Raw genomic sequence first — 21,820 nt, forward strand, 5'->3', positions numbered from 1 at the left:
ACTTGAATAAGAGTTTTTCAATGAAAGACCTCGGTGAAGCTGCTTACATATTGGGCATTAAGATCTATAGAGATAGATCAAGACGCTTAATTGGACTTTCACAAAGCACATACCTTGACAAAGTTTTGAAGAAGTTCAAAATGGATCAAGCAAAGAAAGGATTCTTGCCTGTGTTACAAGGTGTGAAATTGAGTAAGACTCAATGCCCGACCAATGCAGAAGATAGAGAGAAAATGAAAGATGTTCCCTATGCTTCAGCCATAGGCTCTATCATGTATGCAATGCTGTGTACCAGACCTGATGTGTGTCTTGCTATAAGTCTAGCAGGGAGGTACCAAAGTAATCCAGGAGTGGATCACTGGACAGCGGTCAAGAACATCCTGAAATACCTGAAAAGGACTAAGGATATGTTTCTCATATATGGAGGTGACAAAGAGCTCATCGTAAATGGTTACGTTGATGCAAGCTTTGACATTGATCCGGACGATTCTAAATCGCAAACCGGATACGTGTTTACATTAAACGGTGGAGCTGTCAGTTGGTGCAGTTCTAAACAAAGCGTTGTGGTGGGATCTACATGTGAAGCAGAGTACATAGCTGTTTCGGAAGCAGCAAACGAAGGAGTCTGGATGAAGGAGTTCATATCCGTTCTAGGTGTCATACATAGTGCATCGGGTCCAATGAAAATCTTTTGTGACAATACTGGTGCAATTGCCTTGGCAAAGGAATCCAGATTTCACAAGAGAACCAAGCACATCAAGAGACGCTTCAATTCCATCCGGGATCTAGTCCAGGTGGGAGACATAGAGATTTGCAAGATACATACGGATCTGAATGTAGCAGACCCATTGACTAAGCCTCTTCCACGAGTAAAACATGATCAGCACCAAAACTCCATGGGTGTTAGAATCATTACTGTGTAATATAGATTATTGACTCTAGTGCAAGTGGGAGACTGAAGGAAATATGCCCTAGAGGCAATAATAAAGTTATTATTTTATTTCCTTATATCATGGTAAATGTTTATTGTTCATGCTAAAATTGTATTATCCAGAAACATAATACTTGTGTGAATACATAGACAAACTAAACGTCACTAGTATGCCTGTACTTGACTAGCTCGTTAATCAAAGATGGTTATGTTTCCTAACCATAGACATGTGTTGTCATTTGATTAACGGGATCACATTATTAGGAGAATGATGTGATTGATATGACCCATTCCATTAGCTTAGCCCCCGATCTTTAGTATGTTGCTATTGCTTTCTTCATGACTTATACATGTTCCTATGACTATGAGATTATGCAACTCCCGTTTGCCGGAGGAACAATTTGTGTGCTACCAAACGTCACAACGTAACTGGGTGATTATAAAGGAGCTCTATAGGTGTCTCCAAAGGTACATGTTGGGTTGGCGTATTTCGAGATTAGGATTTGTCACTCCGATTATCGGAGAGGTATCTCTGGGCCCTCTCGGTAATGCACATCACATAAGCCTTGCAAGCATTGCAACTAATGAGTTAGTTGTGAGATGATGTATTACGAAACGAGTAAAGAGACTTGCCGGTAACGAGATTGAACTAGGTATTGAGATACCGACGATCGAATCTCGGGCAAGTAACATACCGATGACAAAGGGAACAAAGTATGTTGTTATGCGGTCTGACCGATAAAAGATCTTCGTAGAATATGTGGGAGACAATATGAGCATCCAGGTTCCGCTATTGGTTATTGACCGGAGACATGTCTCGGTCATGTCTACATTGTTCTCAAACCCGTAGGGTCCGCACGCTTAACGTTACGATGACAGTTTCATTATGAGTTTATATATTTTGATGTACCGAAGTTAGTTCGGGGTCCCGGATGTGATCACGGACATAACGAGGAGTCTCGAAATGGTCGAGACATAAAGATTGACATATTGGAAGCCTATGTTTGGACATCGGAAGTGTTCCTGGTGAAATCGGCATTTTACCGGAGTACCGGGAGGTTACCGGAACCCCCCGGTAACCTAATGGGCCTTAATGGGCCTAGTGGAGGAAGAGGAGAGGAGGCCTAGGGGCTGCTGCGCGCCCCTCCCCCCCGAAGTCCGAATTGGACAAGGAGGGGGGCGGCGCCCCCCCTTTCCATTCTTCCCTCTCTTCCTTCTTTCCCAAGTCCTAGTCCAACTAGGGAAAGGGGGGAGTCCTACTCCCGGTAGGAGTAGGACTCCTCCTGCGCACCTCCTCCTATGGCCGGCCGCACCCCCCTTGGCTCCTTTATATACGGGGGCAGGGGGCACCCCTAGACACACAAGTTGATCTCTAAGATCGTTCTCTTAGCCGTGTGCGGTGCCCCCTTCCACCATAGTCCTCGATAATATTGTAGTGGTGCTTAGGCGAAGCCCTGCGACAGTAGAACATCAAGATCGTCACCACGTCGTCGTGCTGACGGAACTCTTCCCCGACACTTTGCTGGATCAGAGTCCGGGGATCGTCATCGAGCTGAACGTGTGCTAGAACTCGGAGGTGCCGTAGTTTCGGTGCTTGATCGGTCGAGCCGTGAAGACGTACGACTACATCAACCGCGTTGTCATAACGCTTCCGCTGTCGGTCTACGAGGGTACGTAGATCACACTCTCCCCTCTCGTTGCTATGCATCACCATGATCTTGCGTGTGCGTAGGAATTTTTTTGAAATTACTACGTTCCCCAATAGCTTGAACACCTCCATTAAATACGTTGGTATAGCCTGCGCAATGGCTTTGATCATCGTCTCCTTTCCAGCCAAGGACAATGTATCTCCCCATGCTATAATTCTCTTCAACAATTTGGACTGCAAGTTTTGAAACTTCCTACGAGACATGCGACCCTCCGGTGTAGGGAATCCCAAGTATTTATCCTCAAACAGATATGTCACAATATTAAGAACTGCACGCACTTTCTGTTGCTCCTCAATTGGACATGCATCACCAAATAAAGCGTTGCACTTTGCCGGATTAATACTCTGGACCGTGGCCCTCTCATAAGCATGCAGGACCTGCTTCACATTCCTTGCTTGCTCCTCTTTGGCTTTGAAAAAGAGTAGTGTGTCATCTGCAAAAAGTAGGTGGGACACGCCAGGAGCTCTGCGGCACACCTTTAGCGGGGTAAAATCACCATTTTCTTCCCCTTTCTTCAACAATGCAGATAGACCATCAGTAACTAACAAAAATAGGAACGGGGATAGAGGATCACCTTGCCGTAGCCCACGGGACGGTGCAAACGAATCCAAGAGGGTACCATTAAATTTTACAGTGTATCTCACCGAGGTGACACATGACATAATCCAGTTCACCCATCGGTGAGCGAAACCTATCTTTTGCATCATTTGCTCCAAGAAGATCTAGTCCACCCTGTCATATGCTTTAGACAAATAGAGTTTATATGCGCAAAAAAATTCAGGGTCCTTCTCTTGCTATATGTAGTGAAAGTATTCAAAAGCAATTAAAGCGTTGTCTGTTACGAGGCGTCCAGGTACAAAGGCACTCTGCTCCGGCGAAATAATCTCATCAAGAATAGGGCGGAGGCGGTTTACTAGACATTTGGCCACCACCTTGTAGATGACATTGCACAAGTTGATGGGCTGAACTCAGACAATCTCCCCGGGGTTGTCCACCTTGGGAATGAGTACTATGGCCGTGTCATTCACCCCCTCCGGCATAATTCCCGTTCGAAAGAACTCCTTCACGCCAACAATTAATTGCTCCCTCATCACCTCCCAGTTCCTTTGAAAGAATCGAGCAGGAAATCCATCTGGTCCCAGGGCCTTCAAGGGGCCAATCTGGAACAAGGTATCAGCAATCTCCTTGTCGGAAAAATCTATGCATAACCCAACATTCATGCGATCAGTAACACGAGTGTTGATTAAATTAATAACCGGGTCCGGACAAATGGTCTCGTCCACAGAAAACAGCGCAGAGAAATAATCTGAGACCATCACCGCCATAGTTACATGATCACTATGGGTGGTTCCTGTAGCATCAAGTAGCTTCTTGATGCGATTCTTCCTAGCCCGCCATTTGGCCTTCCTGTGGAAGAATTGGGTATTACGGTCCCCTTCCTTCAACCACGCCACCCGCGATCATTGCATCCACATCATCTTTTCGCGGTACAAGAGCTCGTTCAAGCTATCTGTCGCCTCCCGTATTTCCTTCCTATCTGCATTCATGGACAGAAGCTCCTCGAGCCATGAGCGAGACTTGTTAATCTCCTTAATGACATTGCCGAATTTTATCTAGCTCCAGTCCTGCAGCTTCTTCATCAAATTACCCAAGCTAGAGGAAATATCACCAAGATTAAGCATAGAACCCAGATCTGTCCAAGTTTTCATAATTACCTCCGGAAGCGATGGCTCTCTTTCCCACATGACTTCATATTGCCGAAACCTCTTGCCAGAAGCTTGCATTGGTTCCTCTCGTGAGCACCGGAGCGGGATGGGAAGATGATCTGAACTAGGTGCCACCAGGTGGTCCACCTTAGCCTATTCAAACAAATCCCGCCATGCGTTGTTTGCAACCGCCCAGTCAAGGCGGACCTTGTCGTTTGCACGTTCAGCATGCTTGTTATCATATGTGTAGGGCAGCCCTGCAAAACCAAGATCACCCAACCCACACACTTCAAGCACATCTCAAAAGTCAACCATCTGGCCTGCTGAGCGTGGCATTGCAGAAAAGTGCTCAAAACCCCACATGGCTTCATTAAAGTCGCCAATCACAGCCCACGGCATGGTGACTTGTCGGTGCAGATCACGGAGGATAGACCACATGCGATGACGTTCCTCCGTGCGTGGCTCGCCATAGACGCAAGTGAGCCTCCAGGGCGGCTCACCCGCTAAACTCGTGACATACGCATTGATATATCTATCATTTATTGTTTTTACAACCCCACTCAACGACTCATGTCAGTACAAAGCAAGACCTCCACTAAGACCAACACTATCAAGACCATTAAAACCTCTCAAACCTAAGTGAGCTCGAAGCCTACTCATTTTATTCTTAGACTGTCTAGTCTCACAAAGAAAAACAATGCTAGGGGAGTGAGTCTGAACAAGACTCAGAGGATCACGAACTGTCCGAGGGTTCCCTCCCCCTCGGCAGTTCCAACTTAGGATATTCATTGCTCCCGACGGGGCTCTATCGGCCCCGTCAGTTCATCGGCGGCCCCTGGGCCGACTACCTCCATAGTGTTTGATCCTTCCTTCATGTCCTGGTCTGCCATCTCGCTGCCAAGCTGGGCTTGCTGCCCATCCAGAGACCCCAATGTCTTGCACTTTTTTGGTGTACCAGTGACTTGATCACCAGTAGCAGCACGCTTGCCCAGCGTGGATGTATCATCAGAGAGCTCAGCATCCGCCATTCTAACCTCATGCGAAAGAATACACATAGCCGGTATCATATCTGTCTTCCTCTGGTCCCAGATTGTCAACATTTGCAGTCGCGGGTTGATTCACCCAGCAGCCACAGGACCCCCGTTGGGAGGCTTCGGGCGAGCAGCGTCCACGGAGGGAGCCCTTTGTGCGCCCCCACCAACCTCCGAGGTTACCTCGGCCACCAGCGGTTCCTTGCCCACATCTTGCATGGTCGACGACATGCCAACGACCAACAACAGCGATGGTTTGTACGTATTGCGATCCGGTGGCTTGCTCGGCTCCTTGGGCCGTCCCTGCGGAACCCTAGATGGGTTTTTGTATGCAGACTTGTTCATTCCCTTGTGCCAAGGGTTAGGCCACATAGAATCCAATTTGGACACGGCAGGATCGTAGGGCCCCATGGGGGCGAGCAATCGATCGGCCTACGCAGCCGCAACAGTTCCGACGTCCAGCCCTAGCGTAGACGCGGAGGAGAGGCCACACACGGACGGCGCGGCGTCCGGCGGTGGCGGCGGCGAGGCTGTCGCCTCCATATCGCCAAGGGCGAGAGACCCTAGCGAAAGGGCAGGAATCACAGGGCCCCATGGGGTCGAGCAATCGATCGGCGGACATGGCCATAGCAGTTCCGACGTCCAGCCCTAGCGTAGACGCGGAGGAGAGGCCACGCACGGCTGGCGCGGCGTCCGGCGGTGGCGGCGGCGAGGCTGTCGCCTCCAGATCACCAAGGGCGTGAGACCCTAGCGAAAATAGTTGTACCTTTTTCCTTTTCCCGAAAGAATGCATGTATACGGGCATATGTAATGTCGTCCCTTAAATCATCCACAGACATCCGGACCGAGTCATTCGGACGTTTTATACACCGTTGTGCTGCAAACGTCCACGGACATGTTTGCATGTCGAAATTGTCACAGGTCGGAAACAGACATGCGGAAGGTTTGTGGCAGTCATGATATCTGCATGACCAATCAAAAGCCACCACATACCCCTCTCATCTTCATCCGTGCAAGGCGATTGATAAGGTCCTCTTTGATTTACATGATTTTCAAAACATAGATATAGGAAAATGCAATGCCCACTTGAATGCTATTTTTCCAATGGAACATACTCCTTTCGTTTCTAAATATAAGCCTTTTTAAAGATTCTAGTATGAATTAGATATGAAACAAAATGAGTGAATTTACATTCTAAACTATGTCTATATACATTCATATGTAGTCTGTATTGAAATCTGTAAAAGGGCTTATATTTAGAAACAGAGAGAGTAGTACACTTGACTTCATAGGAAAAATGTCTATAGGATTCAATCATATGAGTCAAATGACCAACATAAGAAAAAACCCTAAAGATTCTAAAGCTAAAAAACCAATGCATTTCCTTTGAATCAAAGGAGCCCCAAATCTTCCAACTTGGCGGAAGGTTGTTTGGCTATTGCTAGCATTTGTCAGAAGGTTTTTTGGCCATTGCTAGCATTTGTCGAAAGGTTGTTTGGCTAGCATCTGGATTTGTCGGAAGCCTTGCTTATGTAACTGGCTATCTCGCAGAAGGCAGTGACTATTTTTTAAGTTAGAGCATCCCGGGCGCCTAAAACCTGCCTCATATGCTCGAGCGGGCCACCTGGTCACTGTCCGGTCACTAAATTTCAACCCAGGCGGGCTCTTCAACGGGCCTCAAACGTCCGGACTTACCGACACCCCTCATATCCAGCCCAAATATGGGGTCGCACGGGCACGCTCGCCACGTCGGACCTGACAGCCCGAACCCATCGCGAATTGCACCAAATCCACCCCGAAGACCTGCCAAATCCATTTGCTATCTCCTCTCTTCTTCCTCCTCTGCATCGTCCATCTCGCGGCTCCGCCATCATGTGCGCTCCGCAGCCATTCATAGCCTTTGCGCTACCAGCTCTGGCGGAGCAGTCCTCTATCCCGTCCTCGCCGCGGGGGACGTCGTCGCCGGCCCGGACGCCACTTCGATACATCCGGCAACTCTTTGGCTCCGCCTTGCGCTTGATGTGTTCGATACATTGTCTGACCAGATTTTTTGTGATTTTATTAGGAAAAACGTTGGACTCCGATGCTTTGTCGGACGAGGAGTATGGACCTACGGAGCTTGATTAAATGATTCAAGATGAGTTCTTTGATTCCTCTGATTTGGACGAATAAGTGGACATGATCATTCTCATGAGCATGCAAGGGGAAAGGGACCAGCAAGTGAAGCATATTGTCAACTTCAAGGGCTCAATCAAAAGGAGAAGAGTGATCAACTAGGATAAGGTGTCTGGAGCAAAGCTACTGCATAGGGACTACTTTGCTGCCAATCCTACTTTCCTGGATGATTCATGGTTTTGTCGTCGTTCTCGCATGCGGAAACCATTATTTTTGCGCATTGTGGAGGGAGTGGAGGCACACGACGGCTACTTCAAGCTCACAAGGGATTGCTACGGACAACTCTCTTTCTCTGCCAAGCAGAAGTGCATGACTGCTCTGAGGATGCTTGCACTTGGTACTACTGCAGATGCCATTGGTTAGATAGTCAGGATGGTAGAGAGCACGTGTCTGAAGACTACTATCAAGTTTGCCCGCGCCAGGATGGAGGTGTTTGGACCTCAGAGAACCAAATGAGTAGGACACGGAGAAGTTGTTGGCTATTGGAGAGGCAAGGGGGTTTCCAGAAATGCTCGGATCAATTGATTGCATGCATTGGCAATGGAAGAACTGCCCCAAAGGTTTGAGGGGGAATGTATCAAGGTCACACCAAAGAGGCCACCATCATACTAGAAGCGGTGACATCACATGACTTATGGATTTGGCATGTTTTCTTTGAAATGATGGGTTCTCACAATGACATCAACATGCTTCAACGATCTCCGGTGTTCAGGAGGCTTTGCAATGGGGAATCACCACCGTGCAACTACACCATCAACGTCCGATAGTACAACACGGGATACTATCTTTGCCGATGATATCTATCCTCAGTGGGTGGCGTTTGTGAAGACCATATCCGAACCACATGGCAATTACAGAGCCACTTTGCAACAATGCAGGAAGCGGTTAGGAAGGATGTGGAGAGGGCATTTGTGTGCTTCAAGCTCGTTGGGAAATTGTGTGTAGCGCTGCATTGATATGGGAATCAGGAACGTTGTGGCAGCTGATGACATTTTGTGTTATTTTGCATAATATGATTGTCGAGGATGAGGATGATGGTGTAGCCCAAACCACTGATTTTGAAGCACCTGGAGAACAAGTTGAAATCATGGAAGATCAAGATGCAACTCAGATTATGAACTTTCTCCATGTGCATCAGAATCTTCGAGATCATCAGGTACACACGCGGCTACTCAATGATCTTGCGGAGGACATGTGGACCCACAATGGAGACCAAGGAGCTAATGTTTGAGTTGTGCACTTAAAATAAATTTTATGTAAACACTATCTATGCTCGGTACCAACATTTGTTATTTACGTGCGACATTGGCTTTTATGATTGACGTGTATGAATTTGCATGGATTCGAGAGTCCGAATTTGAGATGTGTGGATGTCGGGAGCGAAATATGAGGGGCCGTCCGGATGCATCCGCAGGTGTGCCTGGGCGCGTCCGCGAACTTATCGGGGGTTGGATTTGCCAAGTCCGGGTGTAGATACTCTTAATAGAGGCAGGCATATGAGATATAGGGTTGGATGATCGGCTCCCATATTTGTATGCGCCTACGCGTCCGCAAACATCTAGTGAGTTCGATTTAAGCGACCATGTTAGAGATGCCCTTACTCTTCAGGTTTTGTTACATTGCGACACCCATAGGGTCAACACCAAGCCACACAAAAGTACAATTATAGGTTCTACCATAACTAGCCATGAAATGGTTTACAAACTTTTGGCTTCGTATATGGGTAATACAAGTCTCTTTTTTAAAGCCTCATGTCGATCTCTCCTATCTCCCTCCCACCTTTTCCTTATCTTGCTTAACACACCATCATGCATGACCCTATATTTCTCTCACTCCCCCTCTCAAAGTGAATGCTTCTGTTTGGGTTTTTCATTCAACTCCATCCAACAATGAACCATCATGAACAGCCTATTCTCAAGATGATGCTACAAAGTTGCCACCAATCCCATGTAGCAAAAATCACACATAACTTAATGAAAGAAATGAAACACGCAAGAAAGAAGATGATCAACATGGAGGAGACAAAACTTACATGGCTATTGACTCAAATGCCACTTTGGTCCCTGTTCATCACTCAAGCATAATCAACACAAATACTTGTTCATGGACTCTTGGATGCGGCCCATCTATGTTGGAAAGAGCTCTTAGTGTAGTTGATATGGATTGAATGCGGTTCCATGTAGTGCATGTGCACTTGGTACCATGCATGGACTTCCCCCAATAATTCAAGCCCTTTTGATCGGTTTCATATATTGGATCTATAATCGTGTCCAATCAAGCTTGACACAACAAGGCATCTTCTTTGCTCGAGTAGGCATTTTGTCTCTTCATCACTTTCCTTTTTTGAGTGCCCGAGGATTACCCAACATTAGACAAAGGCAAATTTTAACCATCATCTCTGAAATAGGAGGATCTTGCCCGTCATTGATCATTTGCACCATAATGAAACTGCCATACTAAACTAGGTCCAAAAAATGTTGGCAAAAATAACCCGCATATTTGCTTGAGGCATATCCTCAAACAGTGGACATGTTTGTCGTTGAGCTTGCCAATGTCGTTCGCGATCGTTGGAGCTACGACGACTCATACGTCAGGTTTGGAGAGACAGTTTGGTCTTGTGCGCAGCCGTTCGGGACGCTCAGCCATTGCGAAGGCCGAAACGCCATTAGGCGTGGGCGTGGCGGGCACTATCGAAGTTGATGCGACGAACTTCAAGTCGATGACTTCCTTCATCACAGCTGCCTTCTCAGCCTTCTCGCGATCGCGTTGGCCGACACACCGGTCCTTGCGATCGATGCTCTCCGCTTTCGCCGGTGAAATGGTCGGGACCCCCCACGGACTTGGCTGACCCAAGGTCCATGTCGGCGGGCAGGCGTCGGAGCGGGCGTCGGCGGCTAGTATGGCGGAGGAAGGCAGCGGCACAAATGCGAAAAAGGAAGGGCTAGCACGGAAAGGGGTCGATTTAGACAATTTGGAGGCATTTGAGGTGGATCCAATCTATGGCTCGAGATGGCCTAGTCTGTTTAAAGAACACTCTTGTGTCCGGGCATTGTCTGGTCTGTCCCACGCACAAGCAGGAAATGGATTCGGTTAGAAATGCTTAAAAAGTCATGCTGCGAGCTGCAGTTCGGAGCAGAGCGGGCAAAGCAAAGGCAGAGGCAGAGCCAGCCAGGAAGGAGGCCAGAACGGGAAAACCGCACCGAGTGGCACCAAAAATGCTCCATTTCTCCATCCCCCCCTTCGTCGTCCCGTTCCCCCACCCTTCTCTCTCTCCTCCACCTCGATCGTCCGTCCTTGGTCTCTCCCCCGTCTCCGTCCCCCCGTTCGTCTCCTCCGCTCCAACCAAAACCAAAGCGGCCACCCCCAGATTTGCACCCCGCCCCCCAGGGACACCCCGAATTCCCCGTTCCATCCCACCCCCGCACCGCCCGGCCGGCCTCCCGAATTCCCACTCTCGCCCCAAATCTCCCGGAGGCACCGCCTCGGGCCGCGCGCGCGCGCGCTCTCCCTCCCCCATCCCTTCCTCCACCTCCCTCCCCACGCGCTCCCTCGCGATCGCATCGCGGCAGGCCGGACAAGCGGGACCCGACAAATCGCGCCGGGCGGGGGAATCTAGGGTTCCGCCGGCCGCCCGGCTCACGGCTCTGGCGCTGGCGGCCGGGCCCGCGCCTCCTAGGCCGGCGCGTCGGGGGATCTCGGGCCCCGCCGGCCAACCCTAGCGGGACGAGGCTAGGCGGCCATGGACGTGGACTCGCGCATGACGACGGAGTCGGACTCCGACTCCGACGCGACCACCGCCGCCGCGCTGGGCCGAGGCTCCGGGAGCGAGACCTCCTCCTCGTCCGCCCCGTCGACGCCCGGGACGCCCACGGCGGCTCCGGCCTCTCCGGCCGTGGCAGGATCGGGGCCGAGGCCGGCGCCAGGGTACACCGCGGTGAACGCGGTGATCGACAAGAAGGAGGACGGCCCGGGGTGCCGCTGCGGCCACACGCTCACGGCAGTGCCGGCTGTCGGGGAGGAGGGCTCGCCCGGCTACGTCGGGCCGCGGCTCATCCTCTTCGGCGGCGCAACCGCGCTAGAGGGCAACTCTGCAACGCCTCCCTCCTCAGCTGGCAGCGCTGGGATCCGTAATGCCTTTTATCCCGTGCCTTGTCATTTCTAATGGTCTCCCACTGTCGAACAGTGTTTGGTTTACAGACTTTGAGATTTCAGTTTGAAATGAAAATGAATTCCGGGCTTCAGGCCATTCACCGAGAAGTCATGCTATTTTGTGGGTGAAGTCGGCCTGAAAGCTAATTTTGAGTGGGTCTAGAAAGCTGAAATATGCTGAAATTCAGCTATTACTTCTATTCAGGAATTAGATTCGAGCTATTTTGATGAATTGGATTTGCTCAACTCAAATGCTGGATATAGTTACTGCTGGTTGGTAGGTTTTTAATACCAAATTGATTCCCTGCACTAGAATGCTCAATGCCGTTTCAGGTAGCACTAAAATTGAGTAGTAAAACAACTTTCTGAATAATCCCCTATCCCGTGGACAATTTTTCTTTCAACTCTACCATATAAAGTTGCCAAATGTTTATAGGATTATAGTTGGCTGGTTGGTTTGCAGGAACATTCTACTGTCTCCAATCATGTGCTATCTCTAGTTGTGCCTATTCTATGAAGATAGCAGGCGGAACCATTTTTTTTTATCTAAGCAAAATAGGAGCGTAATGAAACTTCTTCAAGATCTGTCACTGACATGAAGTTAGTGGCTTTCTCTTTTGAGTGCCAACTTGTGTAATCTTTTGGGAAGAATCATTTGAATCTTAAAATACAAGTTTAGTTGTTCCAGTGTCCAAATCATTCTCTGCAATGCAAAAGTAGATGATCTTATCTGGCGAGCAAATTCTCATCTTATTCCAGTCAAATACATAGGCGACTATCTCAACGGTCTCCTTGGTCGCAGGTCTTGCCGGTGCCACAGCAGATGTCCACTGTTACGATGTATTATCAAATAAGTGGAGCAGGTAGGGTATTCTATAAATGGTTTCCTGCTCTTTTTCTTTCTCTTTTTCAACATCTCATACTTGGGCTGCTACTTCAGTAAAGTCTTCACAACTCTTCTCTTCTAGGGTACCATGATAGTTCGATTTTTAGCACTCAAAAAATCAGCTAACCTGATCACAATACTACTTTGTCAGGCTTACTCCACTTGGTGAGCCTCCTTCACCAAGAGCTGCACATGTAGCAACCGCGGTTGGAACCATGGTTGTCATTCAGGTATATGTTTTTTTTACTAATGGCGTGTCAATTTAGTGACCAGACTGGATTGTTCGAGATAACTAGTCTGCTATTAGTACTTGTTTTTACCGTTTAAAACACCCACAACCCTCCACTATTCCCAAGCTAATCTAACCAAGGTAACTGCAATATCATAATTGTTTAAAACCATGGGCTTCATTTTGTAAGGGGTTCTCTTTATTGCTTACAAGTCTTTATGGAGGTAAACCATTAAATATCTCGTCTTTCTTTCATCATTTCTTGCCATCCAGGGTGGAATTGGCCCAGCTGGTTTATCTGCGGAGGACCTTCATGTTCTAGATCTTACACAACAGAGACCACGATGGCACAGGTGATTATTCTTCTTCACTAATTTGATTTGAGAGTTTTATTTCTTCATTATCTCTCCTGAGGGTGGTATACTCTTTATAGAGTGGTGGTTCAAGGACCTGGTCCAGGTCCACGATATGGACATGTGATGGCCTTGGTTGGACAGAGGTTCTTGTTGACAATAGGTGGAAATGATGGTAGGCAATTGCTCCTTAAATATTTGTCAAGATTGAGATAAATATTCCTAGTATTTCCCTGAATGGTGTTGGTACTTGGGCGGTTTTCATTTGCTTAGGGAAGCGGCCTCTGGCGGATGTATGGGCTCTTGATACGGCTGCTAAGCCATATGAATGGAGGAAACTTGAACCAGAAGGTGAAGGACCACCACCATGCATGTAAGTGTGGCTAACAGAAATGAAAAATGCTTCATGTGGTAAAGTACATTGGTGAGCTACAAATAATGTATTAGTGACAGTGGCTTGACATATTATAACTTTTCCTGACAATACACCTATGTTGCTTCTAAATCCATCTTGTACAACTTTACTCCATTGTTAAGCTATCTTTAATTAATATTTTGCTGCTATTTATTTTGTATGGTAATGGTACAGAGTAGCATGATGTGGCAAAGTTAACAACCCTATTGCCCATTCAGTTTGTTGTGATCCAACTTCTGCATTTAGGTCATATTCTTTTATATTATTTTACTGGAAGTAGAACTGTTTTTTATTTTCTTTCACTAAACGTACACGTGGTATTGTTCTTCAGGTATGCCACTGCCAGTGCACGATCTGATGGTCTACTTTTACTCTGCGGTGGGAGGGATGGTAATAGTGTGGTAAGTGAAACAATTCTGACATAATCATATAATCCTCTGTTCCAAAATACACAACATTTTAAACATGGTATGATGGTCTAATTGATGCAATTTTGATAGTCTTTTTATGTGAATGTATAATTAAATTTAAAATAGAATTGGAATTGCGATTTTTTGTGACAAATGTAATAATATTATTCTTGTTTTACCAATCTCAGCAATCTTCATATATAGAATCACGAATAGCGAAAGTTACATATGACTGCAAGTTTTCTAGGACTATATCTATTTTGCAATGGAAGTAGTAGTATGTTTGAACCTCTTGCTGTAGCTAAGTTTATATGACTAAATGAAAAGGAAACATGGAATTAAATAATTGGGCATTTTGAGCGTTTCTAGTGAGGCAGCTGGTGCTTTCCATGATGTGGAATTTTCTTTGTTACTATGTTAATTATGCCACCTCGAAGTGATCATGGTTATGGGTGGCAAGTAGTTAATGCATATATGAGTAACATCCATCTGCCGAGTAGCAGCTGTCATGAGAGCATTATTTTCTGTTGGCTAGCTATCTATTCCTTGCAAGGCAAAGAAGACATTTTTATTGCTCAAATGATGCAAGTGATACAATTACCGTGAAGTAATGGCCTGAATTTCCAGATGTCTAATTACACTTGATTAGTAAAAGTAGCACATATTTCTGTTGCACCGCTTCTGTGTCTTTAATATCAGTATTAGGAGTGATGAATAGATCTTAGATCCCATATAGCTCATATTCTTAAGAATGTACCCTCCTTGTTAAACTATCAGCCACTATCAAGTGCATATGGTCTCGCGAAACATAGAGATGGGCGCTGGGAGTGGGCAATAGCCCCTGGTGTCTCTCCGTCACCAAGATACCAACATGCAGCTGTAAGACATTCATCCCTATTTTTTCTTAATAAAAATGTTATCCAGCGTGGTGTGTGTCTAATGCCTGTTCTTGTGTTTAGGTTTTCGTGAATGCACGTCTTCATGTGTCAGGAGGTGCTCTTGGAGGTGGTCGGATGGTAGAGGACTCCTCAAGTGTTGCAGGTTCCAATTTTGAAAATTTTGAAATTACCTTTGTTTTTCAATATCAGTTTAACAATCTGGGTATGAAACCATTCATTCTGACCTCATAGTTTGTGCTGATGACTGGCAGAATCTATAGGAAGTCGGTCTCTTTTAGTTTGTCTGAATGTTAGCATGTAAAATGTTAAAGATCCTTTTGTGGATTTCTAGTATTCATCTATACCAATATAAAAAGACCCAAAGGGGTAGATCCAATTAATCTCGGCCATCAAATCATATTAATCCAACGACCTAGACTGCTTTAATGTCGAGCGCTCAACACGTTTAGCGTGCAGTTAATTTCATACCAAATATAGTGCTAATCACATAATAACGCGCAAATAATATCCTACTTAATATCCGCATGCACTTAATATACTTCCAAATTAACGTGCATTGCACGTACACATTGACTAGTTGTCTAAAAAAGACCTGAACTATTGTAAGTACTTGAAAACTCCAGTACTTTCAGTATTATAATTTTGCAAATCATAACTTAAACATCACTTGCTAATTATGTCAATCTCTGTAAGATGTTTGAATAGCAAAACATTCCTGTAGTTCACTCTTGTCACCCATGGTTGCTGATATGAGCCAATTTTTCTGCCTCTTTTCCTAGCAGCCTAGCACAATTTTTCTGCCTCTTTTCCTAGCAGCCTAGCACTGAATTTATCTTTGGTCATTTAAAGTTATATCAGCATCAAAGTTAATTACTTTAGCTATGTACAAAAATTATGATGAGACTCCTGCAATTTTCATATAACTTCGTACCATTCTACCTGATTCCAGTGCTGGACACGGCTGCTGGAGTTTGGTGCGACACGAAGTCAGTTGTCACAACTCCCAGGACAGGAAGATATAGTGCGGATGCAGCAGGAGGTGATGCTGCTGTTGAACTTACGCGACGGTGTAGGCATGCAGCAGCTGCTGTTGGCGACTTAATATTCCTTTATGGAGGTTTACGGGGAGGTAAGCTGATAATTGTGCACAGAAACATGCATTTTCTTTCATGCAGTTCTATGAATCTGATCTCCCAAAGCTCCCCACTTTTGCTACTTGCTAGGTAAACTTGTTTGCTATCATTAATAATTCTATATATTGCAAATCAACCAAGACCTATCCATTTATCCCCACATTGCATTTCGTGCATGTGTGCTGAGCTTTGACTTTGCTGGTGCCATCACTTTACACATTCAGAGTCTACTTGTTTCATACTAATATTTGATTTGTGAGCACGTGACCTCACAACCTATGTTTTTGCTTAGATGAAATGCCATATATTATTTTCAATTCACCCTGATCAAATAAAATAGTGTTCTCTGACATGTATGAACTTACTAAAGGTCCATCACGTGGTACTCCATGACGGACAATTACTTAACTTACAAATGTATATTGTTCACACCTTGGTTGTTTGGTACTTGTAGGATGATTGTATGTTCTATGTGAATGACGTTTACGATATTAGCATCCGCCCCTGCTAGTTATCAAATTCATTGTATGGTTAACAGATGCCGTGGACTGGTTGTCCCCAGATGTAATGTCTAAATAAGTTGCCATTCATTTTGATTCCTCTTGCTATGTCATTTTTGTCTCATTTACTATCATTTAATGGGACATACACTACCAGTCCATTAGTTCTATCCTGAGCACATTAGGAATGACTGGCCACTACACTCTTTCTGTCGTACACATTCTTTGGGGTCTGAGGTTAATTTTGTTGATAGTTCACATTAGTACTGTTGTCATACTCCTTCATTCTTTTGTCTGAAGCACTTAAAAATATCTTCAATAATGTACAATAATTTATATAGTTTTCAGTTGTTTAAAGTACATTCATATTTGCCTGTTCAGAATAATTGTCTGTATTTTTACTTTTATTTCGTAATGTTTAATGCTATCACATTTACCTATTTTGTGCTAACATCTTAGGACTACCAATGTAGGTGTATTGCTAGATGATCTTCTTGTGGCTGAAGATCTTGCTGCCGCAGAAACGACAACTGCTGCTAATCACGCAGCGGCAAGTTCAGCAGCTACTGACACACAAGCTGGAAAGGCACCTGGAAGATATGCTTACAATGATGAACGTACAAAACAGGCAGCTTCAGAATCAGCTCCAGATGGATCTGTAGTTCTTGGAACACCAGTTGCTCCTCCTCTTAATGGGGACATGTATACTGATATTAGCCCTGAGAACGCCGTGCCGCAGGGACAGAGGTACACTCCATTTGTTTCATGAGTGTGTTCTGTGATCTTTCATTAGCAAGTTGGCATTTGTTTCCAAATTATTATTTTGATTTTTTTGTTCAAAATTAATTACATCACAGGAGATCAAGTAAAGGTGTTGATTACTTGGTCGAAGCATCAGCAGCAGAGGCAGAGGCAATTAGTGCTACTTTAGCTGCTGTAAAGGCTAGGCAGGTTAATGGTGAGGCAGAAGAGTTGTCTGACAAGGAGCAGTCTCCAGATTCTTCATCAAGCAACAAACATTCAAGCCTCATTAAACCAGACACTGCACTTTCAAATAACATGACACCTCCACCTGGTGTTCGGTTGCACCACAGAGCTGTGAGTACTGAATAGGCCATATGTTGCATTTTGTTGTATCATTTGTAGTCCATTTGTTTTATTTGGCAGTTTATTTCATATCAGGTCAGTGCACTGATACATTTGGCAGTGCTTGTTACCCGTGTAGCTAAAGCCACTTTTGCATCACGTCAGATGACATGCTCTTTTTTTTCTTCTGACAGGTGGTAGTGGCTGCGGAAACTGGAGGTGCCTTAGGTGGCATGGTCAGACAGCTTTCGATTGACCAGTTTGAAAACGAAGGAAGAAGGGTCAGCTATGGCACACCTGAGAATGCAACTGCTGCAAGGAAGTTGCTTGACCGCCAGATGTCCATTAATAGTATTCCTAAAAAGGTACCGTTTCATATCCAAAATATGGCCACATTTGAATCAAAGCTAATGTGTGTTCTCTGGTCTAAAGCTAGGCATCTATGTACAAAAACAAATAAATATCTGGTAGCTTATTTGCTATGGTAATGAGCCTTGGTGATGTAGAAGTTTTAGTTCTCAATGTAGGCATTGGCTGTGATACTTACTGTTCTTCATGTCATCTGTATATTCACTTCGTGTTCTGTTTGCTGCTATACATATCCAGGTGATTGCATCTCTGTTGAAACCTCGCGGCTGGAAGCCTCCCGTGCGAAGGCAGTTCTTCTTGGACTGCAATGAGATTGCAGATCTGTGTGATAGTGCTGAGAGAATATTTTCAAGTGAACCAAGTGTTTTGCAACTTAAAGCTCCCATTAAAATATTTGGTGATTTACATGGTCAATTTGGTGACCTTATGCGATTGTTTGATGAGTATGGTTCTCCTTCAACGGCTGGAGACATCGCGTAAGTTCTTGCTTTTGAGTGATAAAGATGTCACTTTTCTTAATTCTTTTTGCTAATAGCTATGGTGCTTTTCAATATGCCAAACACCAAGAGAAATTTTGATGCCATATCTAATATTACCTCTCTCTCATAAAGCTTGTCTTAGATTTGTCTAGATACAGATGTATCTAACACTAAAACGTGTCTAGATACATCCGTATCTAGACAAATGTAAGACAAGCTTTTTGGGACGGAGGGGGTATTTTTTCGGAAACACCATATCTGATATTTTTTTAGTGTACTAATCTCTAGAACTTCAACCCTGATTTAGAATTAGTTTTGTTCCCTGTTCGTTGTCTCTAATAAATATCACTGTCCCTTGAATATAGTAGTTTAGAGATGATATTTTGGAGGGGGTAGTTTAGTCATCTTCAGCTCGCTTATTGTCTTGTCTTAACCTGCAGGTACATTGATTATCTCTTCTTGGGTGATTATGTGGATCGTGGGCAGCACAGTTTAGAAACTATGTCCCTTCTTCTTGCTTTGAAGGTAGTAATCAGCAACTTTTAGACCTGTTCTTCTATGCCGTTTATTTAAATTGTAATATCTAAACAATTGTACATTTCAGGTTGAATATCCGCAAAACGTACATTTAATTCGTGGAAATCATGAGGCCGCTGACATTAACGCTTTATTTGGCTTCCGAATAGAGTGTATAGAGCGAATGGTAACTTTTTCTTTGTATACTGTATTTCGTCCAATATCACCTTTTATCTTTTCTTACATGTGTGTGTTCTTTGCTGAAAATATAGGGCGAAAGAGATGGCATCTGGACATGGCATCGTATGAATAGGCTATTTAACTGGCTTCCTTTGGCTGCACTCATAGAAAAGAAAATTATCTGTATGCATGGTGGCATCGGTCGCTCAATCAACCATGTAGAACAGATCGAGAATCTTCAGAGACCAATTACCATGGAAGCAGGCTCGGTTGTCCTCATGGATCTTCTATGGTCAGCATTTCAACAACTTACACTAATATTTACCCTTAGCCGGAGTGTTTTGTTGATCCATGATCTTGCTGGGATGCTTACAGGTCTGATCCAACAGAAAATGACAGCGTTGAAGGATTAAGACCAAATGCTCGGGGGCCTGGTCTTGTTACATTTGGGGTTAGTACTCCCTATTCCTTATATTGATGAATTCATCTCCCCTTTCCTTTGTCCCCTTTGATTTCTGAAGCTAACACGTGTTGTTGACACAGCCTGATCGTGTAATGGAGTTCTGTAACAACAACGACCTTCAATTAATTGTACGAGCACATGAGTGCGTGATGGATGGCTTTGAGCGCTTTGCTCAAGGCCACCTGATCACTCTTTTCTCAGCAACAAATTATTGCGGTGAGAATATGATTTAACAATATTTGGTCTCACTCTCTTGGCTCAGTTTGTGATAGATTTGCATGGTATGTACACAGGTACTGCAAACAATGCTGGTGCAATCTTAGTTTTGGGTAGAGATCTTGTAGTTGTTCCAAAACTAATTCATCCTTTGCCTCCTGCAATCACATCACCTGAGACCTCACCAGATCAGATCGAAGATACATGGATGCAGGTAAAACACTATTTTGTTGGAAAGACATTTCTTTATTTGAACTAGCCAGATTGCTTTGGTCCATGTGTTGACTATGTTATACATTAAATGGCATTCAGGAGCTGAATGCAAATAGGCCAGCAACTCCAACCAGGGGCCGTCCCCAAGCAGTGGCAAATGATCGAGGTGCTCTTGCCTGGATATAGTAGCTTCATCAGACATTGGTTAATATGATCCATCTGAAGTCTTACTCAGCGGAATCTTGCCCCTTCTCTGCACAAGAAAATGATTTATGTTTGAGAGACTGGTTTTAGCTCACAGCCATGCCAAAATAGAATCATCTACAAGAAAGTGGAAGTTACTACAAAGATGAGGAATATAACTTCATCTAGGTCAGCGCTAATTACGAGCTCTCCAAGCTGTTTCCCTAGCATGAGAAGTATGGCATATCAACTCAGAGGTTCTCTGAAGAGCCGCTGAGGCTTCACTTGTATATACCCAGCTTGCCGGTGGATATAATGGGGTGTATGTGTTTTTTTGCTTCCAATTGGAATGGCAAAAGGAAATAGTGTTATTGTACTAGGTATTCTTTCTGTTCCCTTTTGGGGGTGGGGGTCTAGGGTTCTGATTTTGCAAAGGTGTTGTTGAGTTGCCACAGGGACTGGATCGTGGTCTAGTCGTGTATAATAGCTCTGCCTGCTACTTTTGTCCCGGCATGCCCACTGTAATTTCAGCCTGCCGCTGATGTGTACAATTTTTGTGTTTGAAGTTTTGGCCGTTGAACGGAGGTCGTGATTTGATTTATTGGAGGCAAAAAGGGTGTTACTTCGTTGTTTTGGATGTGTACGGAAAACTCCCTCTATAATAGTGATCTAAATGCTCTTGTATTAGTTTACGGAGGGAGTACCTTTTACTGAATGCTTGTTGTGGTGATCTGGAATGGGAATCTGCTACCCTGAGCACCGTGCTGGAGAATTTGGTTCATGTATTGAGAGGCGGCTGCTATGTGGACCCAACAGGTTACGAGGTCTTATGTCCGTCATGTATACATACGAGTCTTCAATGACTGCGTCAAGTACGCACCATTTGATGGGTTTACACTTGAGAACCATTCTCACTTGTGTACATACGGGTCTTCAGTGACTGCGCCAAGTACACGACACTTGGCTCATGTACTAAGAGGATGCCATATGGGCCCCAGCTTGTTACGAAGTTGACTCCAATCGTATACATGCGAGTCTATCATGATCACGCCAAGTATGCAACATTTGGCTCCTGTACTGAGAGGTTCACATATCTAGGCCCTAGAAGGCTGAAGCTACACAGCGTAGGTGCGACTGACCCGAGAAATCGGGTAAAAAACATCACTCTCACTTCTGTCATGAATAATCTTGCCATAGGTTGTCCAAAGAATATCATATACAAGTGTTTGAGCGGGGTGTGGGTGCCCTTCTAGGACTAATTTCTGAGACATTGTCATGTATTTTCATCACCCCCCTAAAGCGTGAGCACATGTGTGACAATACGGCATTTTTCGTTATGGATGTGTTCCTACTATGACACTTTTTTTTTTCATCTGGCCCCTTTTTCACGGACGCATGTTTTTCTTGTATACTGGTAGTGGTTTGTTTTTATGTGGAAAATTGGACTTGGGTTCATAGGTTCACTAGTAGTATATCTCTCCCAATAACAACAGCACAAAAATATAAGCATAGGTATGTGTATGACAAATAATAAATCTGGTGCCATGATATTATATAGACAATACGTCCATGAATCTATTGACCAACGT

The 21,820-nt window shown here is 45.0% G+C and overlaps 1 protein-coding gene across 1 annotated transcript; it reads left to right on the forward strand.

The window, feature by feature from the left end:
• The first annotated feature begins 10,827 nt into the window (after positions 1–10,827).
• Positions 10,828–20,864, forward strand: LOC125510508 (serine/threonine-protein phosphatase BSL2 homolog). The gene is made up of 21 exons (XM_048675716.2): positions 10,828–11,679; positions 12,504–12,564; positions 12,739–12,817; positions 13,090–13,169; positions 13,250–13,344; positions 13,443–13,542; positions 13,916–13,985; positions 14,772–14,873; positions 14,954–15,035; positions 15,843–16,022; positions 17,000–17,273; positions 17,384–17,624; positions 17,807–17,977; positions 18,219–18,457; positions 18,901–18,985; positions 19,065–19,163; positions 19,249–19,448; positions 19,532–19,607; positions 19,700–19,835; positions 19,913–20,049; positions 20,148–20,864. The coding sequence occupies exons 1-21, from the start codon at positions 11,292–11,294 to the stop codon at positions 20,232–20,234; spliced, it is 2,982 nt and encodes a 993-aa protein (XP_048531673.2). The 5' UTR covers positions 10,828–11,291; the 3' UTR covers positions 20,235–20,864.
• Positions 20,865–21,820: the final 956 nt, after the last annotated feature.

This window comes from Triticum urartu, chromosome 5A, assembly GCF_056163025.1.
Source record: "Triticum urartu cultivar PI428250 chromosome 5A, HENAU_Tu73, whole genome shotgun sequence".
NCBI lineage: Eukaryota > Viridiplantae > Streptophyta > Magnoliopsida > Poales > Poaceae > Triticum > Triticum urartu.

Bases quoted from the DNA above. Each gene is read 5' to 3' on its own strand.
- LOC125510508 (XM_048675716.2), top strand. From the start codon at position 11,292: ATGGACGTGGACTCGCGCATGACGACGGAGTCGGACTCCGACTCCGAC. The intron at 16,023-16,999 runs GTAAGCTGATAA...CTACCAATGTAG, and splicing joins TTATGGAGGTTTACGGGGAG to GTGTATTGCTAGATGATCTT. The intron at 17,978-18,218 runs GTACCGTTTCAT...ATACATATCCAG, and splicing joins TTAATAGTATTCCTAAAAAG to GTGATTGCATCTCTGTTGAA.